This window comes from Denticeps clupeoides, chromosome 2, assembly GCF_900700375.1.
Source record: "Denticeps clupeoides chromosome 2, fDenClu1.1, whole genome shotgun sequence".
In the NCBI taxonomy this organism is placed as follows: domain Eukaryota; kingdom Metazoa; phylum Chordata; class Actinopteri; order Clupeiformes; family Denticipitidae; genus Denticeps; species Denticeps clupeoides.
The window spans coordinates 29,450,012-29,474,110 of NC_041708.1; the positions used below are offsets into that span (position 1 = coordinate 29,450,012).

Consider the following 24,099-nt stretch of genomic DNA (forward strand, 5'->3'; position numbering starts at 1 on the left):
CCGTTTGATCCTCATTTTTTTTCGGCTCCATTCCTTAGCCTCCTTCTCTGCACATCTCCTGTCCAATCTGCCCAACCCGAGCTGTTATCTACTCTTACTCTCAATCCCGTTCAAGCCTGTAACACTAATGGAGCAACATTTAGTGGCTGGTCTGTTGTACGTGGATTTGATAAGTTGTGATATTGTAATTATTGTGAAAGTGATCATTTCCATTTTCTTTTCTCCATAATGATAAGATCAACACTAACTGTTACTTTTCTCAGCCAGCAGCAGTTTCACACACAACAAGAGCAGGAACAGAACAGCATGCCTCTGCACAATTACTTCACAAACAGAAAAAAAATGATGAAACGGGAAAAAACGACCAAACAAAAGAATATCAAATAGCCCAAGTTCTACCTCTCCACTTAAAAAATACATCTGGTATCTCAAAACAATGAGAAAAGGGGGGGAAAAGAGACGATGCAAACATCTTCAACATCACTTCTCAGCCTAATGTTAATAATTTATGTGGTGTGTGCTTTTTTATGATTATTATTTATTTATTTACTACTTTTCCCTTCGCCAGCCAGTCAGTTTTCAAAGACTTCACGGACAAGAAAGCCGTCTCAAACTTTGGGTTTTAGTTTCAAAAGGCTTTCAGTTGAGACTGTGCTTTTTTCCCCTTCCCTTCTTCTTTTTTACCTCTTAGACGCAGTCTCATTATTGTTATCTGTTAAGGCAAAGAGATGAAATATTGATGGGATATAAGCCTGCCTTGGATACCTCTCTATTGACCCTAAGGAAATCTAAATGAATTGCTGCTGACCCCCGGAGGACTGCGAGCCGTCAGCTTGCTTTTAGGTGCGAACTCGGTGTTGAAAGCTTGTCAGAGGATGGAGGCCTTTCTGGGTCTCCTTTTCACTTTCAATGACTGCCAGTGTGGATGCAGGTTGTTGAGATATTTCAGATAAAAGAAAGCAGAAAGAAAGAACGCAGAGTCACCCTGTCTTGGTGTGTGTGTGTGTGTGTGTATATATATATATATATATTTTTTTTTTGGTAAGAAATGAATTAAGGTGCTGGTGCTTACTGTGATGTGATATTCCGTTATACAATGACATTCAAATGACATCTTTTGTTCATTGTATAGAAAACTAACTGTGGCAATTATTCATAAAACAAAACAAAAAAATCCTCAAAAGCAGATGGTAGAATGTAAAAAGAGGATGTTTGGAAACATTAATATATCGAGGGTTCAGAGCCATAATTGACATTTTGGGTGATATTTAGATATACATATAAGCTATTGATCGGCTACAATTAAATTCTTTATTATTTTATTATACTACATGACTTACCACTGAACACACAGAATTCACAATTTTATGCCAAAAAGGCGCTTGTGACTATTTTTAAAACAAATGTTATGAGTGTACATAACAAATGTTAAGAGCGTACATAATGTACAGGGTGGGCCTTTTATATGGTTACACCTTAATAAAATGGGAATGGTTGGTGACATTGAACACATTTTATAAGTGGTCAGAAACTTGTAAATAACTCATGAAAGAATAAAGTTACGTTAAATCCAAGCACACCATTGTTTTTCTTGTGAAATTACCACAAAATTTTATGTGTCACATGACCCTCTCCTATTGAAAATACAAAAGTTGGATCCAAGATGATTGACTTCAACATGGCCACTATGGTCACCACCCATCTTGAAAAGTTTGCCCCCTTTTGTCCCCAATGCGAATGTGCAAACACAGAACTGGTGATCAAGTAGCAGCCCATGTAATTAATAATGGACATGGCAGTTCTTTTGTACTGAACCTTTAGATGCGTTCACCGGAAAACCGGATCATTCAGTGTTTGGCGGGAGGAGCCTGTGACTCCGACTTCCTGAACCGAGTGTTGTGTCCCTTTAACCAACACATTTGTAAAACTAAACTTGGTTATAAATCATGATGTTTTAAGTGTCCTGTCCTATGGTATGCTATTTAACTGGTCTACTTAGCAAATTGTGCTCGGTGAGTGATCCCCCCACAGTACATTCAGTGAAGGATTCACACTTCACAACATTTACCGTTCCGAGAATCAAGCTTTTTCTCAAACTGTGGGTTTTATATTCTACCTGTTACATCCTGTGTCCTACTGTACATGACATAAATATTTGCTTGCATAAGAGCTTACTTACTTTGTTCTTTTATTTGATATAGGATGTATTTCACTGCACGTTGTCCTGCTATAACTATGCATGTGACACATAAAAATCTTGAATCTTGAACCCCTATCTCCCTCCATCGCTCCTGCCTGGTGCCTGCTACAGCTGGTGAGTCTCACGCTCTTCTCATTACTGCCAGTCGAACGTATTGGGTTTGGTTTTTTCTGAAAACTAAATTTGGTTAAACCAACAGAGAACAAAGGTCTGCCTCAGAGCAAAATGATTCAGGAGAGTGTAGGTCTCAGAGTGATTTGTTCATTCAGGCATCGGCGACTTGGGGGGGAACGAACGAATCACTTGAGGAAGTGAATCGTTTCACTACGTTCCTTTAAAAGGTTTGTTCGACGTGGAATCTCGGCTTGTTCAGCTGCGGCAGACACAAGCCAAACTTTTGTAACGTGGTCTCGCCTACTTATCATGACTGGAACAACAGGGGAAAAAGTTATTTATAGTGGTAAAGCAAAACAACTTTTGCGATCCCCCCTTTCTAAAGTGCAGCCACATACGCCGGCGCATTTTTGGGGGATTTTTCTGCATAACTACTGATGTGGGTTTTCGCATGCGATTTATTCGTACAGTTTGTACAGACAGGAAACAACCAGGAAAAATTGCTCAGTGATTCTTTCTCGATCCCACAAGCCTGTCGGGCTGTAACATGGAGCCGACTGGAGGATCCAGACACAAAGTAAATCTTATTCCCGTTCCACACCAGCAGCTCACAAAGGAAAGATAATGTTGTGAGATGCATCCTTTTTTATTTTATTCATATTGGAAATAGTGAGAAGTTGGGTTTGAATACATTTGTAAGTGTTATAATGTGTAAGTTAGTTATAATGTGATGAGGAATATTTTGTTTTGTTTTTTTAGCCTTGTCGTGGTCAGAGGGGTTTGTGTGCCTCAGTGACCAATCCAGTTACATGACAAAAACAGATATCCAGAGCACCCCATCCCACACATTTCCCACCTCTGTTGCCACCATGTGCCCCCTTCACATCTCTGTCTGCCCCCTCGTGTATGCCTGTCTGAAATATTGTATACTATTGTATACTGTGTTTAAATGCATGTTACTTACCACACAAGATGTATAATATTGACAATTAATATTGGCCTTACAATTGGTGTCACGACACTATTCTGCCTTGGAGAATGTTGGACATGTAACGCTCCCCCAACAGCAAATTTCTCCAGGACAATAAAAATAAGTCAACAAACCAGATCTTTCATGTCAAACAACTGTTTATTATTAATTATGGTATAAATAAATGTGACATACTTGAAGCTGTTTAGAAATACACAAAGTGCAGCTCAACTGACCGAACAGATATTGCTCTATAGATTACGTTACAGTTTTCAGTCTATAAAATTTAAAGCAACCTTAGCAGGTCCATCAGCTTTGGTTTCGAGGTCTTGAGTCATAACAATGTTTATCTTTCTAACCAGTTCATGTGTGAGTCTGTGAACATGATTTCGTTTCACTATATTTAAAAGACTGTAATATATATTTTCTTGTTGTTTTTCCATAAATTGTGTCAGGTCACAAAGCTAACTTTGCTCCCTACAGGAGAGGTCAATTTCAGGTGACATATAAAAATGAAAAAAGTGTACTTCAATCACAGTAGCCAAGGAAGAGAATAAATAAACAAATCATACAATGGTAAAAAGAGTAGAGGAAAATAATTATTAACATCTAAAATGTCCTATACATGTGACCCTGGAAAGCACGTTACCGAAGTAGAACATAGGTGGTAAAACACAATTCACAAAAACACAAAACCCTTAAAGACAAGTGAACGCTACTTACAAACATATACACTTTGAGTTCTTCATTAATATGACTATTATTATTATTTTCCCTCAACATTTTCATCCCAAAAAAAAAGCTGTTCCCATGGCATTGCTCACTATGTACACGGACAGTCTGAGGTAAAATTCACAATATACTTCTTGACGAGCTTCTTCGACAGTTTCAACAATTCAAGATTGTCAGCGACATTTAAGCCATTTTCTCTGTACAATGTGCATATAACTATTGAGCTTTGGTCCAGCATTGAAAACATTTGCAAAGGCAGACAGAAAATCTTTGTCTCTTTTTTTAGTTTTTTTTTTTTTTTTTTTTGGTTACAGCTTGTTTTATTAAGCCTCTCTACTGTACTTGCCCATAACACGATCAATCTGTGACCACCTTTAGCAAAATGTCTACCTACAACAGATAGGAGGAGGAGGAGGAAGAGAGATATAGTCCCAGAATAAGGGGAGCTGACTACAGAAACATCTGAATGGTGAAAAATAATGTAATAATATACATGCTTTTCCTATTTATACAGCATCATGTTCAATAGGTAGGTAACCGTTGCTGAAGTCACATCATTAAAAAAAAAAAACGGCCTCGTCAGTGTGCATAGTGGTGAAAAATAAAATACCTGAAACAGTGAAACCCCTCAAAAAGCTTTCAAATTATAGGGCAACTTTCAACTGGAATGACTATCGCACAAGCCTGACACCAAACTCCTGCCATCTTATACCATTTATAACTCCTGCTTTCAGGGACCCATTAACATAACATGTGACATAGAAACCATTTAATATTTTTGACGAGAATTCCAGCTCTTTGGTGATGAGAGAGATTTCCCAGTTAGTTCATCCCAGGAAAATCTTTCACAGTTAGCACAGCAGTCATGGAATAAGCCATAAAATCACAGACATGTATTTACACTAGGTGCCATCTTGAAAGGGGGGCTAAGAAAACCACCAGGGTGATTAAATTAAAAGGTGGACTAATTTTCATGCTCGTACCCTGTTTGTGTGCATTTGTTAGATATCATACATTAAAACATCTACGTACAAAATTCACAAAAAAATAAAACCAATTTTAATTATAAGTGACTTTGTGCTGAATGAGGTGAATACATTTGCTAAATAAATTTTAAATGTTCTTCCATGGCTACAAAGACAGAAACAGTGGAGATGAAACCACAAACACCACAAGAAATCCTGTGCTTGTGTCTGGATTAAAGGAAATAATAAAGTTTAAGAGCTTGTACTGTAACAATACAGTGATGTCAATGCTACAGCATAAAATTTCCATTACAAATAAAGATCTTATTGAAAAGTACAAGCTGTCTGAATTTCTATGCACATTAAACAGAGATCTTGATTTACTGTGAAGAACACAACAACACGCCTTTTCCCTGTAATGGGAGTTTCTCCTCCCACCTCTTCCAGAACAGACATAAAAAGGTAACACTGCGTCTGAAAGTAGCATTTCTGACGATTTTCTTTTTTTTAACGTCAAGAACTTTGGCCGAGGTTTTTCCCCATGTCCTCTGGATGAAAAATCATGTTCTTTGGCTATCAGGCTTTGGCAATACAAAACTGTGGTGTTGGAGGAGATGAGCCCAGGCTTTTACATCAGTACAGCTGCTGGCATGTATGTCTCATCTCATCAAACAGGTTCAAATGTGTGTAAAACCGTACAAACGTGGCGTGACCAGAATGATGGAATTTTTTTCGGGGTGTTTCGGGGGGGACAAACAGAATCAGTTCATGGTGATTTTTCAAGACTCACTTTACAAAGATAAGGGTGGAATTTTTTTTTCAGATTTTCTTTTTTTAGATATTTACATATAAACCCAAGTGATAAAGTGAGACAAAGATGCTTCAACCCAAACCCATACATATATCTTAGATTTTAATGTTTGTTTGTTTGTTGTTGTTTGATTTTCATCAGTAAAAATTCTCGAATGCATTTATTTAAAAAAAATCTCTGTATTGAGATGCAACAGACTTTGGTAAGTAGTTTGTAATTTATTCTCCCCCATTGTTATTGTGGCTGTCCTGCATCTGTGTTGCTGAAATCTGAAATCCAACTCGGTTGATGTTCTGGTTTTACGGCTGCAGCTATTTTTTGGCTTGTTGCTAAGGTCCTTAAACACAAACGGTCGTGATTACACTGACAATGCTGACAGTCAGTCCATCCACTGATGGCATGAAAATTAAAAAAAGGAGAAATATCCAGTGGGAGTGAAGGTGTTCCAGTGTTCACCCAGTTTTGGGCCACACCCGAGCAGGTTCCTGTTTCTGGCTGCCGTCGGTTTTTTAGGTTTTGGTTCATTTAATTAAGGATGATCCTCCAAGGAATCTCCCAAAGGGTCCATTGGTGCCACCGGGCCGAGCTCAGGCTGTTTCAATCGCTTTATTGTGTTTTTCAAGGCTTGCCTCTTGTTGCAGAACCAGACGCGGACCACCTCACGGTCATAGTTCAGTTTCTCTGCAATTTCTGTCATTTCCTGTCCGGAGGGGTGTGTGTTCTTCTCGAAGTGGCTGTTGAGGATCTCCAGAGCTTGTGGGGTGAAAGAGGTCCTCCGCTTGCGCTTTTTTGAGGGCTCGCTGCCAATAAACTCGGTCAGGTTCTGCATGCCGGACCGATGCCGGGCCTCAGCCTCGGCCATCCAGCGCTCCAGAACGGGCTTAATCTTCTGGGCACTTTTTGGAGTGATGTCCAACTTCTCAAACCTGGCAGGATATAAAAGGCCAGGGTTCAGTTTGCCTGTCAAACTGCTAGCTATAGTGTTCTCTTGGGCTTCCTGTGGTAGGAAAAAGTGGCTTCTCAGGATGGTGTGTCTGGGGGAGAATTGAGAGAGAAGAATCTTACTTCGGTACCCTGTCGGGGTCAGGGCCATCCTGCCTGCCTTTGTTACCTGGTGGGTCCTCCTGGTCTGGCTGTCAAAGGGGCAGAGAGTTTGACTTAAAAAATGGTGCATAAGCAGTTACCAGTCCCACTGCGTTGCATTCTGGGAGATTTTCAACCCCTTTCGCTGAGGACTTACAAAATCTAAATTTGGTTTCTAAACTCTCTGCCCCTTGTTACCAGAGTAAAGCCCAAGAGGTTCCCACCACTGACTTTAAGATAAAGGGATGAAAAAACAGACAACAGACTACATCTCACAATTGTTTTTTAAGCTACTATTAATGAATTATGGAACACAAAGCACACAAATCATGTTATAATAAATAAATATCTAATAATAAATAATCACCTTCCAATAATGAGCAGTACATCTTAACATGCACTCAAAATATCTTAACTATCATTTATTTACACATGTGTCTTAAATAATTTAGTTAAGTGCATGCACACACACACACACACACACACACACACACACATACAGACACACAGACATTTTAATACATTTCTCAAACTTCTCTTAGTCCTTGGAAAATGTCAGCTTTCAGTGAATGTTTAATGTTAATACATTTCAGCCCTCCCACCCTGCAACCTTTGAATATTCTCGCAAATGTATGAAGCCTTGAAGGGCCGACTAAACTTTCCGCAAGTGTAGACAGAGCAAAGGACTGCTCATATTCAAATTACACAAGTTAAATTACAATGTCGGTTTGGAATCATTCACTTTTTTGTGCAAGTAGACGACCAGAACTGCAACACTGTCTTAATGCTGGTGGCCAGTAGCTTTAACCCAAAGCCGGAGGCAGAGCTGTACTCTCTGATACAGGAGCTTCCAGCAATGGCTTCGCTGATGTATGGGGAGGAAGAAAACACTCACTCTGGGATTCTCACTTTGGACATTAATGGAGGCCCGCGTGTCAGTATGTGCTTTTGAGATGCCCTTTCACCATAAAGAGACATCTGTCAAGCTGCGGAGGACAGGTCTCTGAGCCTCCAAGACTCCAACAGAGGCGCCTGTCTGGGGCTGCTGGACCCGGCCAGGCCAATGCAGGTACTGACTGAGGCGTCTTTGATGAAATCTAACTGGCATTTGAAGAGACGCCTCTGTGCCGGGGCAGAGGCCCAGTGTTTCTCAGTAAGTGCAGCTTGTTTAAAGAAAATAAAGACAAAATAAAACCCAACGTGTAAGCTCTAGTGTGTGATATTTGTCTCCTGTAGAGATCTTTTTCCTCACCCTCCTCCTCTTCCTCAAGTTTGTTCCTACGACATATCTTGTGATGGGCCAGCACTGCTTCCCACCACATTGCAGCCCCTCCACACTTTAAACGGCGCATAGCAGAGACAGACCCTGCTCCTCTGGGAATACATTATAGCTATGAGGAGCGGGTGAGGTTCCAGGACGTTTCATGGCTCACTGAAAACTAAATGCACCCACTAAGCAACTCCCATCTTCTGCTCAGATGTGGGACGGGCAATATTACCCCATGCCCACGAGGTGGAAAACGCATACTTTTCCTGCCTCCCCAAACTCCTCTGTGCTCTCCTTCTTCTCCTCTTTTTTTTCTTAACCCATTAGTACCCTTTTGAGCCCATGCATAAATATTTGCTAAGTGTAGCTGAAAAATCACAGAGGGCTCCTGTGTCCACATGCGGCGAGCCTTCAAGAAAAGGGAAAGGGGGAGAGTGCTGCCCTGCCCACGCTTCCTCCACTCCCCTCCCATTGCTGTGGCCTGATGGGCTTTTGAATGAATCAAAGGGAACTTTTCTCATTACTCTCTGGCAAATGGAGACGAGGCGGAAGGACCGCCACCAGGCATTAATCCGAGACAGCGAGTGTAAAGATGAGACAAAACAGACGTGATTAAACATATATGGAGAGGATTTTAAGAAGCCCTTTCTGCTTAATTTGTTGTGTAAATTATAAACACTAGCGTGTTGTCACATGGCATGAATCATTAATGCGGAAGCCAGTGTTTTAGCATAGGTTACCATTGTAAATTTACACATCACAAAGTGTGACTAAATGATTCCCATTTTGAAATTATGTGAAGTGGTAACAGGATCTGTGTCTGTTGCACACGCCTAGAAGTGTGCAGTGCTTTCAGCACGCTGCTAAGTACGGTCTAATCAAGGTGAGAACTTTTTTTTTAACACAAATTGAACATTAAGGCCACTCTTTTTGAACTAGTTCTAAGAATCAACTCAATCTTTTTCAACCACTCAGTTCTCATTTATATATGTGACATATAAAGGACTTTTTGAGTCATGCGAGAGACTTTAAGAGGCATCACTCTGCAGGACCTGGTCATGTCCCTTTGTCATCACAGAGATGAGCCAATAAAGATTTACAAAGTGAGCAATGTGATCAGACAAGATGGAGACATCTGTCACTGTCTGTTTCGCTGAGCAGCGGCTACAACCCCCCAGAGCTCACATGTTCGAAACAAACACACTCTCCTCCAAAAACTTGTATGTCTTTGTTGATGTTAACTAAAGCAAAGCATGCAAGGCCTGTCTCTGAAGTTACAAAAAACAGGGCATGCTGTCATATCCAATGTCACACAAATGAACAACAACAAAAATAGCCTTTTAACCTGCACAGATACAACAAGAAAAATGCACATCACCTGTTTATTTTTTGAAGCTAATGGCTTTTAATGTATGTTATAAATATTTGAATTATACATGCTGGTGAATATTTCATGGATTTTTAAAAAAGACTTTAAACATTAGCTTGAAGCCGACTGCTTCATAAGGAATTCTCTTCTCCCCTTCAGAGCAGTTTCAGGTTTTATCGGCTCTTTGATGTTGATGTGATGAAAATTTTAAAAGTGTGTGGCACCAGTGTGTCACATAAGCAGCCAAGGTCATCAGCAAAGTATGTTCATTAAATAAAAAATCAGCTGTATTAAAATTACAAGTTTCCCTCTTGCTCAGAAAGTTGGAAGCCTATGTGGAGGCTGGATATACATTATTTTAACACCCCTAAAACCAGCAACAACAAAAAATGTGGAAGGGATCACATCACATCAAGTTCATCCTCAAGTTTCAGAATGCTAGCTTGATAGTTAGCTGTAGCCAAATAACTTAATTGTTCATTTACCTTAAATTGCGATAATGTTAAACCATGTTAAATATATCTTAAAATATACCAAACTTGCTGGCCAAAGCTGGCTTGACTAGCTGCTTAAAGTGGTCAAGGTGGTAGCTGGTCTTTGCAGGTATGAACAGCTTTTTTCTTTAAAAACCATACCTTTTAATAGGCAGCAAACATAAGTAAATTAATATACTGGATCTTTGCGTGGCGTGCAAATCCTGGCCCTGCTTGTGCAGACATTGAATTGCACGGTGATCCAGCTCTTTCTCCTATTTCCTTAATGAACGCTCCTACACCAATGCAGCCATTTTCACGCCTCACTTAAGATTTGAGTTGAGTTTAGGAAACATGTACGTATAAAGCAACAAAGCTTATTCTCTCCCCTTTTGAATAACCATCTTTTCTCACCATCTCAAACGGATGCAGCATTTCAAACCTGGCACAACAATGGCCTGATCTTTATCAAAGACCTCTTCGCTGAAGGAACGCTTATGACATTCGAAACATTGCAAAAAAGTTACAATATTCCCAAATCTCATTTCTATAGATTCCTACAGATTAGAAGATTTGTGAGCAAACACTTTAGATCTTTACATTCACCAGCTAAAAATGCTGCAGATGTAATTCTTGCTCTGGACCCTTTTATGAGAGGCAATATATCAAAATTATATACTCTGATCCAGAACGTTTATTCACCCTCATGGGAGAAAACTAAAATGGCATGGGAACAGGATCTTAACATTGTAGTTACGGATGAGAGCTGGCAACAGTGCCTAGAAGCTATTCATACCTCCTCAGTCTGTATTAGACAATGTTTGATCCAGTTTAAAGTACTACATCGTCTGCACTACTAGCAGATAAGATAGCAAAAAAAAAAACAGCTCGGAGTGCCTACGATGTCACCAAGGGCCAGCTACTTCAGGCCACATGTTCTGGAACTTCCAGTCTTTGTATAATTTCTGGGAAAATATTTTCATAGTCTTGTCATCTTTGTTTCTTATCTTCTTCTTTATTAATTTTTTTATTTAGTTTTTCTTGTTTATTTATTTTTCTTCTCCTCACTGTTTGACGGGTGGGGCTGAGGGTGGTGGGTGGATATTGGTCAACAGCTGTTATTTGTTTGTTGTTGAAAAATTAAAATCACAAATTAAACATTTAAAAAAAACATACCTTAACTGATCAAATTTGCTTGTAGAAACTACCTAACTGTCTGGTCAATCATCCTAACCAGATTACTAGTGTCAATCATCTTTACCAGTCATATTGGTAGCTGGTCTTAGCTGGTATGATCAACTAAACTGTGTGAAAACATACCATAATCAAAATCATTTATCAAAAATGGCCAAACTATCTGGCCAAACACAAACCTAACCAGGTTAAGATATTCACATTGTTTGTTTCCAAAGGGGTGGAGGATGCACTGTAATATTTGTTCCATGTTCTATCAGGCCTTTGTACCAATAAATTACATTTCAATGTTTAATTAGCCTACATTATTTGAGGTTTGTAACCTCACGTTTGTGAAAAAAGGCTGACTTTCTTGTCAGATGTCAGCCTCTGTTAACCACTTTATGCAGCCAGCAGACTGTGATGTGTCATTTGGTATGCTTGGTAAGAGCTGTTGTGTATTGTGTGAGAACCGACGAACAGAAGGGTTGCTTGAAAATTGTGAACAACCTGTTTTTCATAGTGAAATGATGTACCTGAATATTTCATTGTAATAGGGGCATAATGGCCTAGTTTAGGACTAAATGCACGTTGCTAAGGTTCTGTAGGACATGACATTTTTATTAAAAGTCTCGTCATGTCAGCATCTCCGCAGCTCATTGCAGTGTGAATGGCAGTGGACCTAAGTAATTATTAAGTGGCTGAAGTGCTTCTTGTAATACTTTGTCTAATGTATTTTGCAAAAGTAGCTGGATCTCCTTACATAAAACAGAAACGTGTGAAGATAAGACAGGGTGCCTGATCTGTCTGAGCCAACATGTATAATTTAGTATTCTCAAGCACCATAATTATCAGTGTTAAAAAATAAATGCCTAAATGTTATGAATGTCAGACATGGGAAGCATCTGGCCTGCCAAGAGTTCCCCTGCTGAGGAAAATAGAATAGACCACAAAATGGTTATATGTTAATGACTCCCCATACCCTCAAGTACTTTCATATCCATTTTACTAACTTGTACTAATGCGGCTAACCAGTGTGATCCCTTAGATAGGATGTAAAGGAGAAACCCTGGATTAAAACCATAGTCATGTGCCATTAATCCCATGAATGAACCCCCTATGAAGGGCCTGATTAACTCCTCTAAATCACTAAAACTGCAGTTTTGTGAAGTTGATCATATATTAGGGTGGTCATATCATACCTTGACCTGCCCAGAGGGACTAAAGCTATAACATAAGCCACTGTAAATAGAGAGAGTGTATAAATGATTTGACACAACACTCATGCCCCAGTCAGGCCTCCTTACCTGCAGATGGCAGACTGGCTGTATGCGGGCCCTTCTGTGGCACTGAGGGCCTGGCCCACTTGCGTTTGTGTCAGTCCCAGGGACAAGCGGCGGATCTTAAATGCTTTGGCAAACTCACGGATCTCCTCCAGGTTTACTCCGTCCACTTCACTGGGGGCTGTTTGTGGATCTTAGGGGTAAAAAAGGGAGACATTATTTCATCTGTACTCATGTAACTCATAGTGTGTGTTGTCTTGTGAATTAAATGTCCAGTTTAAGTTTTAAAAAAATTATAAATTCACATCTGAATTTAATTAATTGAACCATAAATTTCAGCAATGAACTTGATTGTCTAATTGAATTCACAAGTCATCATTTTGGACTTTAAAAGCCGCACTGTTTTATGTTTGTATCCTTTTTTTAAAAATTCTATATAAAGAATGTCTTTTTAGAGCATTTACTGTTTAATCAAATGTGATTTCATGTAGTACATCAATGTCAGGGGCACCAGCAGCCTGCTTACTACGTTAAAGTTTGGCTAACTGAATAATTCACGCTGGTCATTATCAATGAATTATTAAAGAAATCCTTGAGGCGTATTTAAGGTAAAATCTATTGAAGCGGCATCTTGTCGGTCCTCATAAGTGACTCTGATCTTCCAGCAGAGGCCAGCTCCCTAATCGCCCCTAAAGCAGGTCTGAAGAGGCTATTTCAGCACGAGGCCATTAAAGGAGAATATATCAGGTGCATGCGCCTCAGTGAGAGTGGCTGTCTAGTGGTTTTGGGAGGATAAGATGTGGATATCTGCAGTCCAGGCTTGAAAGGTCCTGGAATCAGAAAGGGTTCAATATCACAGCCTCATACCACTCAAGTCAATGCACATAAAAGTGATAAAATCTCTGTGTTTCACCGAGGTTACAGTACATTGAGCAAGTACAAGGCAAGTTTACTGTTTTCTCTCTGTCTGTAATGTATGTAAGGTGCTCACTGCGGCACCTTTGTGGCTTTGTGCGCTCTGTTGGCTTTTCTGTAGACTGCGAATGTTTAACAGCACTACGTTCTATGTTAACAAATAATCGTATTGTCTTTCTGGTTGTTTCTGCACACATCCCTCCTGACAATTAAAAAAAAACAAGTTGGTGGAAGCTACTGAACAAAAAAAGGAACTAAACACAAATGAACAGGATAGACAGAATGGAATCTGGTAAAAATACCAGATCATAAAAGACACACTTGGGTCATGTATGTCATGTCATACAGAGAATATGTGAGGACAGCAAACGAGATAAATTAAAATGAAGACAGGTGTAAGTAACAAATAAGGGGGGGTGGATAACACAATTAAGGAAGTGAATTGAAAGAGATTTCAGAGAAGAGTTCATCAGAAGATGGCAGCGACTGGCAGGGGGCACCAGGCTGGAGATCTAACCCACACCAAAGTCTTCTGTCTCTTTTCCACCCTTCTCCATCCGTTTAAACTTGAACTATACTTTATTTTTTCTGTATTGTTACTGTAAACAGAAAGGTGACTTGAGAATGCGCATGCTTATGGACTTTTAAGGGCATTCTGCATTTTTTAGCTTACTGTGACCGAAAATGTGTTTAGTTCACAGACGTGTTTCAAATAAAACATTTATTCTTTTGTGGAAGGTGGGTCAGTCAGATTTTACTCCCATTCAAAAGCATTAGCTGCGTCCAAGGACATTGTGACAAACGCAATCTGACACACAAAGCCGGGCCACCGCAGTAAATTGAGGAAATGAATGGAGAATGGCACCGGTATTATGTACGTTTTGACACACGGTGGAGGGAAAATGGTCTGCTGGTTTAGACCACAGAATGTTGATCAATGGGAACGTTCCATCTTATTGAATTCAAAACTCCCATCACACATGTCGCTAAAATTTGTTTAGAGCAATTGCCTGTGACAAATGAGTTTATCTAACTAAAACATTTTTTTAAAGGCAAGAGCCGAGTGCTGACAGGCAGCAAGTGAATGATTTATACAGATTCTTTCCACAGCCACTGTGTTTCCACATTTTGCTGTACAAATTTAATGCATAAAATACCCCACCAAAAATAACAATAATCAGGTTAAATAATAATGAAGGAATATGTTTAGATGAATTTTAAATTGACCGTTTCCCTCTTGTGTAAGTATCAATGTCTTCGCTTTCATTGTCCCAGTCAGATGTGCGGTTCTGTGTTCATATTTTTAACGTTGTGGGGTGGGAGCATGCTACGCGTTGCCATGGCTACTTACTGCTGACCAGCTGTCCCACGCTCAGGGCAGACGATGATGAGGAGGAGGTGGAGGAAGAGGAGGAGGCCTGGCGAAGGGGGCTCTGGTTGTGGGGAAGACGCAGGAGGTTGGGCTGAGACGATGGAGGTCCGGACTGGCCCTGCTGGGTTTGAGGCAGCTGGAGGCCATCGAACACAAACACACATGCACAAAGAAAAGCACACAGTCAGAGATAAAAACACACACTTAAAGACACATTTTATTTTAATTTATGTCCTTTTACATACACTGTATGTACATGATCTATATACTATATACTATATATATACTATATATATATATACCAAAAAAAATTCGAATTTCTAAATTTCTTAACTTCTGATCATCATCAAGACTCTTTTGACAACAATACTTATGGGCCATAATTAAGTGAAAGCAATGTTAATCAATTATGTCAACATTGAACAACATCAGTAAAATATTGACATATATGCAAAGAATATGCAAATTCATAGCTATATTTTCTCAGATAACTGATCATATTATAGCACACACTGACCTATGCACCAGATGACCACAAAAGTCACCGGTTCAATCCCCACTAACCACCACCAGGTCCCTCACCAAAATATTTAACCCTGAGTTGCTCCACATATTAAATATTAAGTCACTTTTGATGAAAGAGTTTGAAATGATGTAACTTTATATGTATTGTAAATGTAGGTTATGTATTTGTATCATATGTTTGATGGTAGTAATCCCCAGAGTGTAATAAAATCCATGTTAATGTATTGCACTACAAGAACAACATCATTCTGTCAGGTAGCTGAGTGACTGCGGTGGCAGGCAGTCAGCCAAGAAATCCCAGTCATTACTGGTGACCGCCTCATTCAGCACAGCTGTCACCTGCCTTAGACGACAGTTTAAAATCCGCCACATGACAACGCGAAGACGCGTCCGAGTCATCATTACGGCGGTGGAGCAACTCACACTCCGATAACAGCCCGCCCGCCCCGCTAATGTCAGCTTACAGCCTGGCCGCCCGATGACATAACTCATTATTAGGGCTGATTCACAGCGCGTGCAGGCCTGGGTATATGCTCCGCTTATAAGATCAAGCTGCTGTGTCTCCTCAAACGAGACGACACCTTCGGTTAAAAGTAGGTTGGTCCTGCTTGCGAATGATTACACGCTCCTCATGTGTGCGTTCATGTGCGTGGCTGAGCTGTTGCCGAATGTGCTGTCAGGACTGTCAACAGGTCCGTAAGCATAACCTTGATTCATTTTGATTGCTACCAGACGGCTGCGTCTAACAGTCCGTAAATTATCGCCGAAGCTGACCGGTCCTAAGTCCCTTTGAAGCGCGGGGCCGAGGTATGAATATAATTGCAAGTGCATTCATTTGCTCATGTGTGCAATCGAGTGTTCTTTAACACGATGCATAATTCTCTTGCATAGCTCTCCGCAGTTCTGCCCATCTGAGCAGATTATGGGCTGATGTTACAGTTCACTACACATGATCTGTTCCTGTTAGCTCTGATGGAAAGATGGAAAATGGCCGACGTGGTATTCTACATGTTGCTGTTATGATCTCACGTGTTTAATATGACATGCTGGTCTCATTTTCTGATGGGAGAAGCGGGGCCACTCTTCCCTAGGCTTTTCAGAATGGATCCTCTGTCGATTAGTTGATTCTTGCAGAAGGTATTATTATTATTGGTCCTTGTGATAAGTCCTTCATCGTAAAATGGAAAATAAACAGTCCCAACAACAGTGTAGTCAAACAGCACAGCCAACCAGTTGCCACCCTGGCAACCACTTGTACTGTGCGCTAAACCAAACATACATCCCTCATACACACAGGGATTATGGCAAAATATTGGGATTATTTTAATAAAAATGAAATAATAGAATTAAGATATACAAATTAAATGCAAGTATTAATATTAATAACATTGACAGCTATAATTATTATGCATGACACCTTAAATGGTGTCTCTGCTTATAAAAAAAAAAGCCTTAAAAGCATGTTTATTTACACGACCAGGCTAGGAAGGGATGAGAGATGAGGATGTGAAATGAGACCAGACAGAGAAGACAGAAATGTGGAGCAGTGAAAAGCATTGTTTTCTGTTTGGCTCTGCGGGGGTTCCACTCAGTCTGAGGGCTTTTCTGGCAGGTGCTCAGAACACACGCACATGCATACACACACACACACACACAAACACACACACAAGCATATTGTGCACATGAGCATAAACAAACCCATGCAGGCACATGCTCAGGTGAACATGCCCCAACACACTCATACATACACGCATACACACACATACCCACACACAAATATATTGTCAATGCTGCCACACATAGTCCCACTGTAGAGTAGGATGCTCATACATACATACACACATACAGTCCAACTGCTCATTACACACTGGGCAGAACTGCATTGTCAGATGTTCAGACGTGCTCGCTTTCTGCTTTTAATGCCAGCCTTTACTGCTGTAATCTTAACTCACCATGTCAAGAGAGTAAATCTGAATGGTTTTTATTGAAAGCAGCTGCTGCGGAGCTCTGGAAGCAATGATATGCTACATTTGTGCTTCTTTGTATTTTGAAGAAAAGAAAAGGCAGAGGAAAAAAAAAACTTTTCAAGCTCTGCTCAGACTACAGATGAGAGGCAGTCAAAAACTTTGCACATAAAATGCAGACTTGACTGCTGCACTTTTTTTTTCATACCATTCTGAAGTTGTCTTTGTGTGTGTCTGTGTGTGTGTGTCTGTTGTGATTATTCCCTTCTGGAACAACATATAGGGAACAAACACATAGAATGATGGTGCTATGCATATTTCAGGAACTCATGCAACACATAAGAGACAGTAATGTTCTATTTAGAACCTACCTGCTGTCCAGGCTTGATTGGAGACAGTGTGATTCCCTGGGTGTTAATGACTGGCAGGATCTGGTTGCCGATCACCGTGGCGATAATCTGCCCCTGGGCATTGGTCAGAAGTTGAGGTGTGATTGGCTGGACGTGAAGTGCAGGGTTCCCTCCTGATTGGCTGGATGGTCCTGCTGAGTTGGGCATCAGTGGTATTGTTCCAATTATCTGGAAAACGGCGGGAAGGCACACCAAAAAAAACAAAACATTCCACTTAATCTTCAATTGTCTGTAAAGTGATCAGTCAATCAAATCAGGATTGTCATGATCCGGTCCGGAAGGAGTTTCTCGTTTGTCATGTGTAATGTTTCCTAATCTTATTGTAACCTGTGTCTTATTGTATAAAGCCGTTCTGTTTCTGTTCACTGTCGGGTTTTTGATATGTTACATGTTCACCAGTTGCCGGATGTCTCCCCTGTCCCAATTAAACCCCCGTATCATGACGTCATGCCAATACGTCCTTCATCTCGTCTCATCATCTTCGTTCACCTGCCTCGCCATGCCAAATGGCCCTGACAAGGATTACACAATACTATAAACCATTAAATCCTAGGAATCAGCACCATGGACAGTCCCCCTTTGTTGATAGGTAACTAAAATTTCTTTTTTTTAGGGTACTATAACAGTTTTTAGTATTTAGTAAAACACCCGACTGAAATAAAACTCCTGGAAGGTTGAGGGAGAGCAGGCTGCGCAGCGACCCACCGGGTGGACGTAACGGTGGGTGGGAGAGCAGATGGAGTGGACGAGCAAACTGCTGCGAGCTCACGCTAAAGGTCACCACTGAGTACCTGTGTGTGTGCTGGTGCACACCACTGGCTGTGTTATGCAGCACCGGCACAAGTGTGTGTATGTGTGTTCATGTTACTGTGTTGTGGGGACACAGTCATTTCCACTAAAGAACCCACAGGAACCCACATTTGCTTTACTTTTTCAAATAATAAGAGACAGACTTGCATTGGTGAACAAAGCATAATTGTGTCATTTACAACAAGAACTATGCCTGGACAGGATTTCCGATTTGGAAAAGACAATTGTTTTCAAAAGGAGATTTCTACATTACCCTAATTTTTAGTATAGTGTATTTTAACTATGAGAACAAACAAACTTCTTTTAAACATTATAATGTCAATTCTCCTTGGTTTTAATTACATATAGCTATGCATAACGGTGTGAAGTGTGAACATAATAGTATTTAGAGTGAAAATGTCACTTAAGGCTTGATTTTAATGAATAAGGTACAAATATTACACACACCACCCTCCATCTTGATTCTAATTATTGTCCCCTGGGACCCAGAAGACGTCGCCGCCCCGCAGAAATGCACCTATGCATACATGGGAAACAAAACACCCCCTCCTCTCTGCTGCTCAGCAGGAGGTGATAAACAGTGTGTATGAGTGTGTCACTGCTGTGCTCGGTTCTCAAGGCCAGACACAGCCGGGGCCGGTGAGGGGGGTGTCAAATGTTTTAAAGGAGGAGACTGGGCCCACACTACACAACTGGCGTCTCCAGCACTCAATATTACAGCCCTGTTTACGACAAAAGGGCGAAAAGACCCCCCCACCCATCTGCATTTTAACACTTGAACTTCATTACACATTAAATGCAACATTAAACCTGGCCGTCAGAGACCGTCGCCGTGAGTGAGAAATGGAGCGTGCAGTGTATTTACTGTTTTATAGGAGTGCATTATCAGCTGTACTCGCTGCTCAGAACGATGGAAAAGAAGTTAAAGAACCGCAGTGTCTCTTGGAGAAGGTCGGATAATAACGGCCGTTAATCACCGTGTGTGTGTGTGTGTGTGTGTGTGTGTGTGTGTGTGTGTGTGTGCCTTATGTGTATAGTGTCCCCGTGTGTGGTGTGCCAATGCGACTCCTATAATTCACACCCAGTAGTCGTCCGACCCCCCAGCGCTGCTTTGCGCCTGGCAGGGCTGCTAATCTGAGCGCAGGGCTCTCCAGCCCTGGCAGGCCGCTCCCCCGCCCCTCACCGCCCGCTCTTTGACATAATGAGGAGGGAGCGCCGGAAAAAAGGCAGGCCAGCGATCTGTAATTCATCCTCGCCACGGATCATTTGCTTGCGTTGCTTCACATTAAGAGACAGATAATTTATCTCTCTCTCCCGCTCGTCCGCGGCACTCTATCTCTCCAGCGAACGCTCTACTGCCACTTAGCATATTTTATTGCGCCGCCTGACGCTCATGTCTACTGACGCCGCGCCGTTTGCATGCCTTTATATATCCCAGGACTTGTTCCGCTCAATTATTCATTCTCATCGGACTAAGTGGTTGTTCTACGAGCATAATAAAAAGCCGGGGCCTGACAGCTCCGCTCTTATCTCTGAATGAGCCCAATTTCCCCCGCCATGTTCTGCATCTCCCTGGGAGGTGCCAAAGCAACATTATTTTACTGAATACATCTGGAATTTAAATGATTATCACGTTAGTGCATATTTCATTCACTCATTTATTATGAATCTAAGCATGTATATACATCCACTTTACCTGATTAAACATCCATTTCTGTCGCCAGGCTCCTAAATCTTAGTAATGTTGGATCTATGGATATTTTTGGCACATATGATTCATGTTTTTTATTATTAATTTCATGATGTCATTACAATTTTAATCAGAGTTTTATCAAATGATTCAACTACTTTAAAAGAATATGCAAGCTACATTGCATTGTACTGTAGACAATGCTATGATTAAAATATTCATAACTTGATTTTGTAAATGGGGAGTGATACAGAGACACATAGATACAGCATAATTGCCTTAAATCATCTCACACAATAAACTTCCAGTCTCTGTAGTGTCATGACTGCGGTGAGGATGACACACTTATATCATAATCATGAACAGCTTCATGGAATGCTCATTTACTTGAGTAAAGGAAAAGCAGTCAACAAGTGTTCAAAAACAGAACTGTTGGGAAAATCTCTATTGTCTAATTTAAGATTGAGACAAGACAAAATTGCTTTACAATCTCACTTTAGTCATTAGATTTGTATAAAAAAAAAGATAATAAAAAAGTATGTGTCCAGACTTTAACTGGACATCTGTAGAAACCGGAGCCACCATTCCATGCCTTTGTTCCATGCCTTTGCCTTTTTAAATAAAAAATGTCTTGGCTATGATTTCTCCTTCTGTGGTTTTAAAGTGTTAAATATGATGGTGAGACTTTCAATGTATGAATTAGGACGTGATATCTAATTCCAAAATTAAAAAAGTACAGACCATGAAACTGTGCCTTTACAGAGAGCAGAGCCTCATTCCAATAAAAGCTCTCCAAAATATGCTAGCCAAAATAGTATTTTCTTATCCCTTCACATCCCTTTGTTGTCCAGATTTTTTGAGGAGTGCTCCTCCTCCCCCCTCCTCTTCCTCAGCTGCTCTCCAGAGCAAGCAGAACTCATTAGGATTATGCTGCTCTTGTTTCCACTAGAATGTCATCTCCTCTCTCCAGCCAGGCCAATCTATAGCGTTAGCCATGGTCGCCAGGCAATATATCTACCCATTTTCTCCCCTACCTCTTTTGTTTTTGGAGCAACAGGGACCCATATTGGGCTTGGAAAGTTGGGATTCACTTTTTTGATGTGAAAGTGAATCAGAAACAAGTGCAATGTTTGTGCTTCATGAAATGCATTTCCCACCCAGACAAAATATCCCTTTTTTGAGGCTACTTCCCTTGAACGTAATTTTTTCTGTGCCTGAGAAAAGGGCTCCTTGGGTATTAGATTAAAACAGAAGAAAGCATATTTTATCAGTCCCTAAATACCTAAGGCATCCACAGTTTTATCAAAAAAAAATATCATGCTGCAGAAGTGTTAATAGCATAAATTTATCTTGCTGAGTGACAAATCTCCTGTGTGTTTAAGTGCTGAGATCTGAAAAACATTATTATCTTCATAGCACAATGCATAGATAGTGACTACATCTGTTTCTATGAACAGGAAATTACTCTAATATTCCAAATGCACAACAATTCTGCACATTTGTCACTTTGCATTTAGTAGAGAGGCTGAATTTGTTTGTCTATCCTAGGGTGAAGTTGTCTATGCAATCTGATGCTCAGTGTTTCCTACAAGACCACAGAAACCAAAAAAGACCAGAGCCTGCCGGAGAGGACAGATGGTACCAATGGCAGCTTCAGCGTGCCGCCTCTAGGGGAAACAAAGACCAGGGTGCAGGGTTAAAAGATCTGGGATTTTTTTTCCCGCCACAACAGTCTTTGGGCCAGGGGGTCGCGTGACTTTGGAGGTCACACTTGAAAGAATCTTTAATCTTCCTGTCTGCACAGTGTGTTCAATGGAGAATCCTTTTTAAAATGTTTTTAAACATTTCATTGTTTCAGTAGGGGGTACAGATGAGATGCTGGCTGACAAGGACGTGTGTCCACGATCACACGTTTCCCAGCTCTTTCATTCCCCACAAATCAGCCAGGAGGAAAGACTGCATAATTCACCCCTGCTTTAAATATTCAGTACTCAGTGATGCTGTTTTTTTTTTCACAACAGATCTAAACACAGTCTAAACAAACTTTATATACTGTAACTATTTATATTCTGATTTCACAGAGGCAAAAGTTAATCTTGACCCTGATAAATGCTGTAAATGTAAATGTAATCTTGACCCTAACCCTAAATCCAGTTTAACATCAGCATAGAGATCTATTAAAGCAGAGATTAATTATAAGTGGTCTCATTTGGAATCTGAATGTAGCAAAAATAAATGTAATTTTTCCTATGATAATAATCCACATGGAACTCTTAAACAGAGTTAGTTTTATTAAGGGCTGACGCCCAGCTCAGAGTAACTTAATGTCCTGGGATGGGTTCCAGAACCTGCGACCCAGATATGGACTCAGCAGTTAGGGACAGTGAGTGAGAGACTCAAGTTCAGTAAGGGTCCATCTATATAAAACCTGTGACATATGGCTTTGTTTGAAAATGTTTGAAGGGCACTGGTTAGAGCAGGTTTAAAATGTTTGGCATTCCCTGAAATTCTTGATGTTTTAAGTCCCAAAAATTTGCACGCTGCAAACTGAAGTGAAAAAGTAAAAACAAAATTTGTTCCAATATCTTTCAGGACACGACTTTCTATAACAAGATTCAACTGTAGACCTTGATTCAGAAATACTGCTAATTCCAGAAGAATTCAATCTTCAAAAAATAGCAAATACATCAAATATAAACTGACCTCACACTGTCTTTTCAATACTGTCTACGGCCACATGGTTATTAATAGTGAGAGATAAGATGTGAGGCATTGTTCTAAAATGTCTTGGCTCTTGTTTTTTCATCGTTTTTTCATGTCAAACCTGCAGCCTTTAAATATTTGCCATCTTAAAGGCATCCTTCAACCTACGTCTACTGAGGTAGGTAGTCCTGATCTCCCGCTTACAAAAGTTCAGGGAGAACAAAAAGGGGCAGCGTGTGGACCATTTATGAAATGTCTAATATGAATTTTATTTTATATTTTCCACAAGGAGTCATAACTTATTTCAAATAAAATGACATTAAAAACATCACAAAACAGAAAAGGTCAAGGAACATTTGTGGAAGGTCCACTAAGAACAGCAGGTATGAATAAAGAATGGAGGCAATCGATCTGTGATTTTAACAACAATGTTCAATATTTTGTTATTAGCATGTGGTCAAGGCGAGAGAATGAAAGCTTTAAGCTCTGTTTTTAAAGGCTCAAATCAGGTTTCCTTTATGGCCCAAAAGTAAATACATTTTTTTTTTTGTCTTTCATCCTTGATTTAGCACATCACGGACTTCTCTTTCATATCTGACAACTGGCACATCTGAAAGCGCGTCTAGCGCTCCTGGCGCCAGTTTCCAGGCATGTATTAGTATCTGTAATGTTTAAAGCCGGGGTGAGTACAGCCGGTAAGCGGGCCAGTTGGTTTGGAGACATCAGACTGAATAATGTGGCTTGCTAATAAGGTTGGGAGCAAAGGCTTTTGCCCAGGGCTTTGACCGTCTCACTGACCTGATTATGTCAGCCAGTGTCAGCCGCCAAGACACTACAAAAGCAGGGAGCATCCCATCAAATCCGTCTCCACTGAGGAGCGTCCCCAACGCTCCAGGCACCTCTAGGAGACTCGAGAGGGCCCCTACTGTCTCATTACTGGTGTTTAGCATCCCACCCTTCAAACTTGCACTTGGCACAAAGGTGCACATTGTGATTATTCACACTTCAATGCTCAGTCAAAGGCAAATGTAACATGTCAATGCTGGCGAAGGTTAAACATATTTTCTTTAAACATCTGGTTGAAGAAAAGACCCACAATTAGGAGGCAATATATCATGATACTTAATCTTTTGATATTTGGACTGGATAATATCAGTGCACTCACAGTGCATCATATTTTGCACTTGATGCCACTTTGCACATCATTTCATTTAACTCAAATTATATTTATGCTTTTGTACATATCTAAGGTTTTAGATATTTTCAATCA

General features: G+C 40.4%; 1 protein-coding gene across 1 annotated transcript in view; it reads right to left on the reverse strand.

Moving 5' to 3' along the window:
* Nucleotides 1-3,476: 3,476 nt before the first annotated feature.
* Nucleotides 3,477-24,099, reverse strand: part of pou6f2 (POU class 6 homeobox 2) — a 78,651-nt gene continuing 58,028 nt past the window's right edge. Inside the window, exons 6-9 of the mRNA XM_028969593.1 lie at nucleotides 17,588-17,794; nucleotides 14,707-14,863; nucleotides 12,465-12,633; nucleotides 3,477-6,826 (exon numbers count right to left, since the gene is read on the reverse strand). Of these exons, the coding sequence (XP_028825426.1) occupies nucleotides 6,322-6,826; nucleotides 12,465-12,633; nucleotides 14,707-14,863; nucleotides 17,588-17,794 (1,038 nt within the window). The 3' untranslated portion in view covers nucleotides 3,477-6,321. The remainder of the gene's footprint in view (nucleotides 6,827-12,464; nucleotides 12,634-14,706; nucleotides 14,864-17,587; nucleotides 17,795-24,099) is intronic.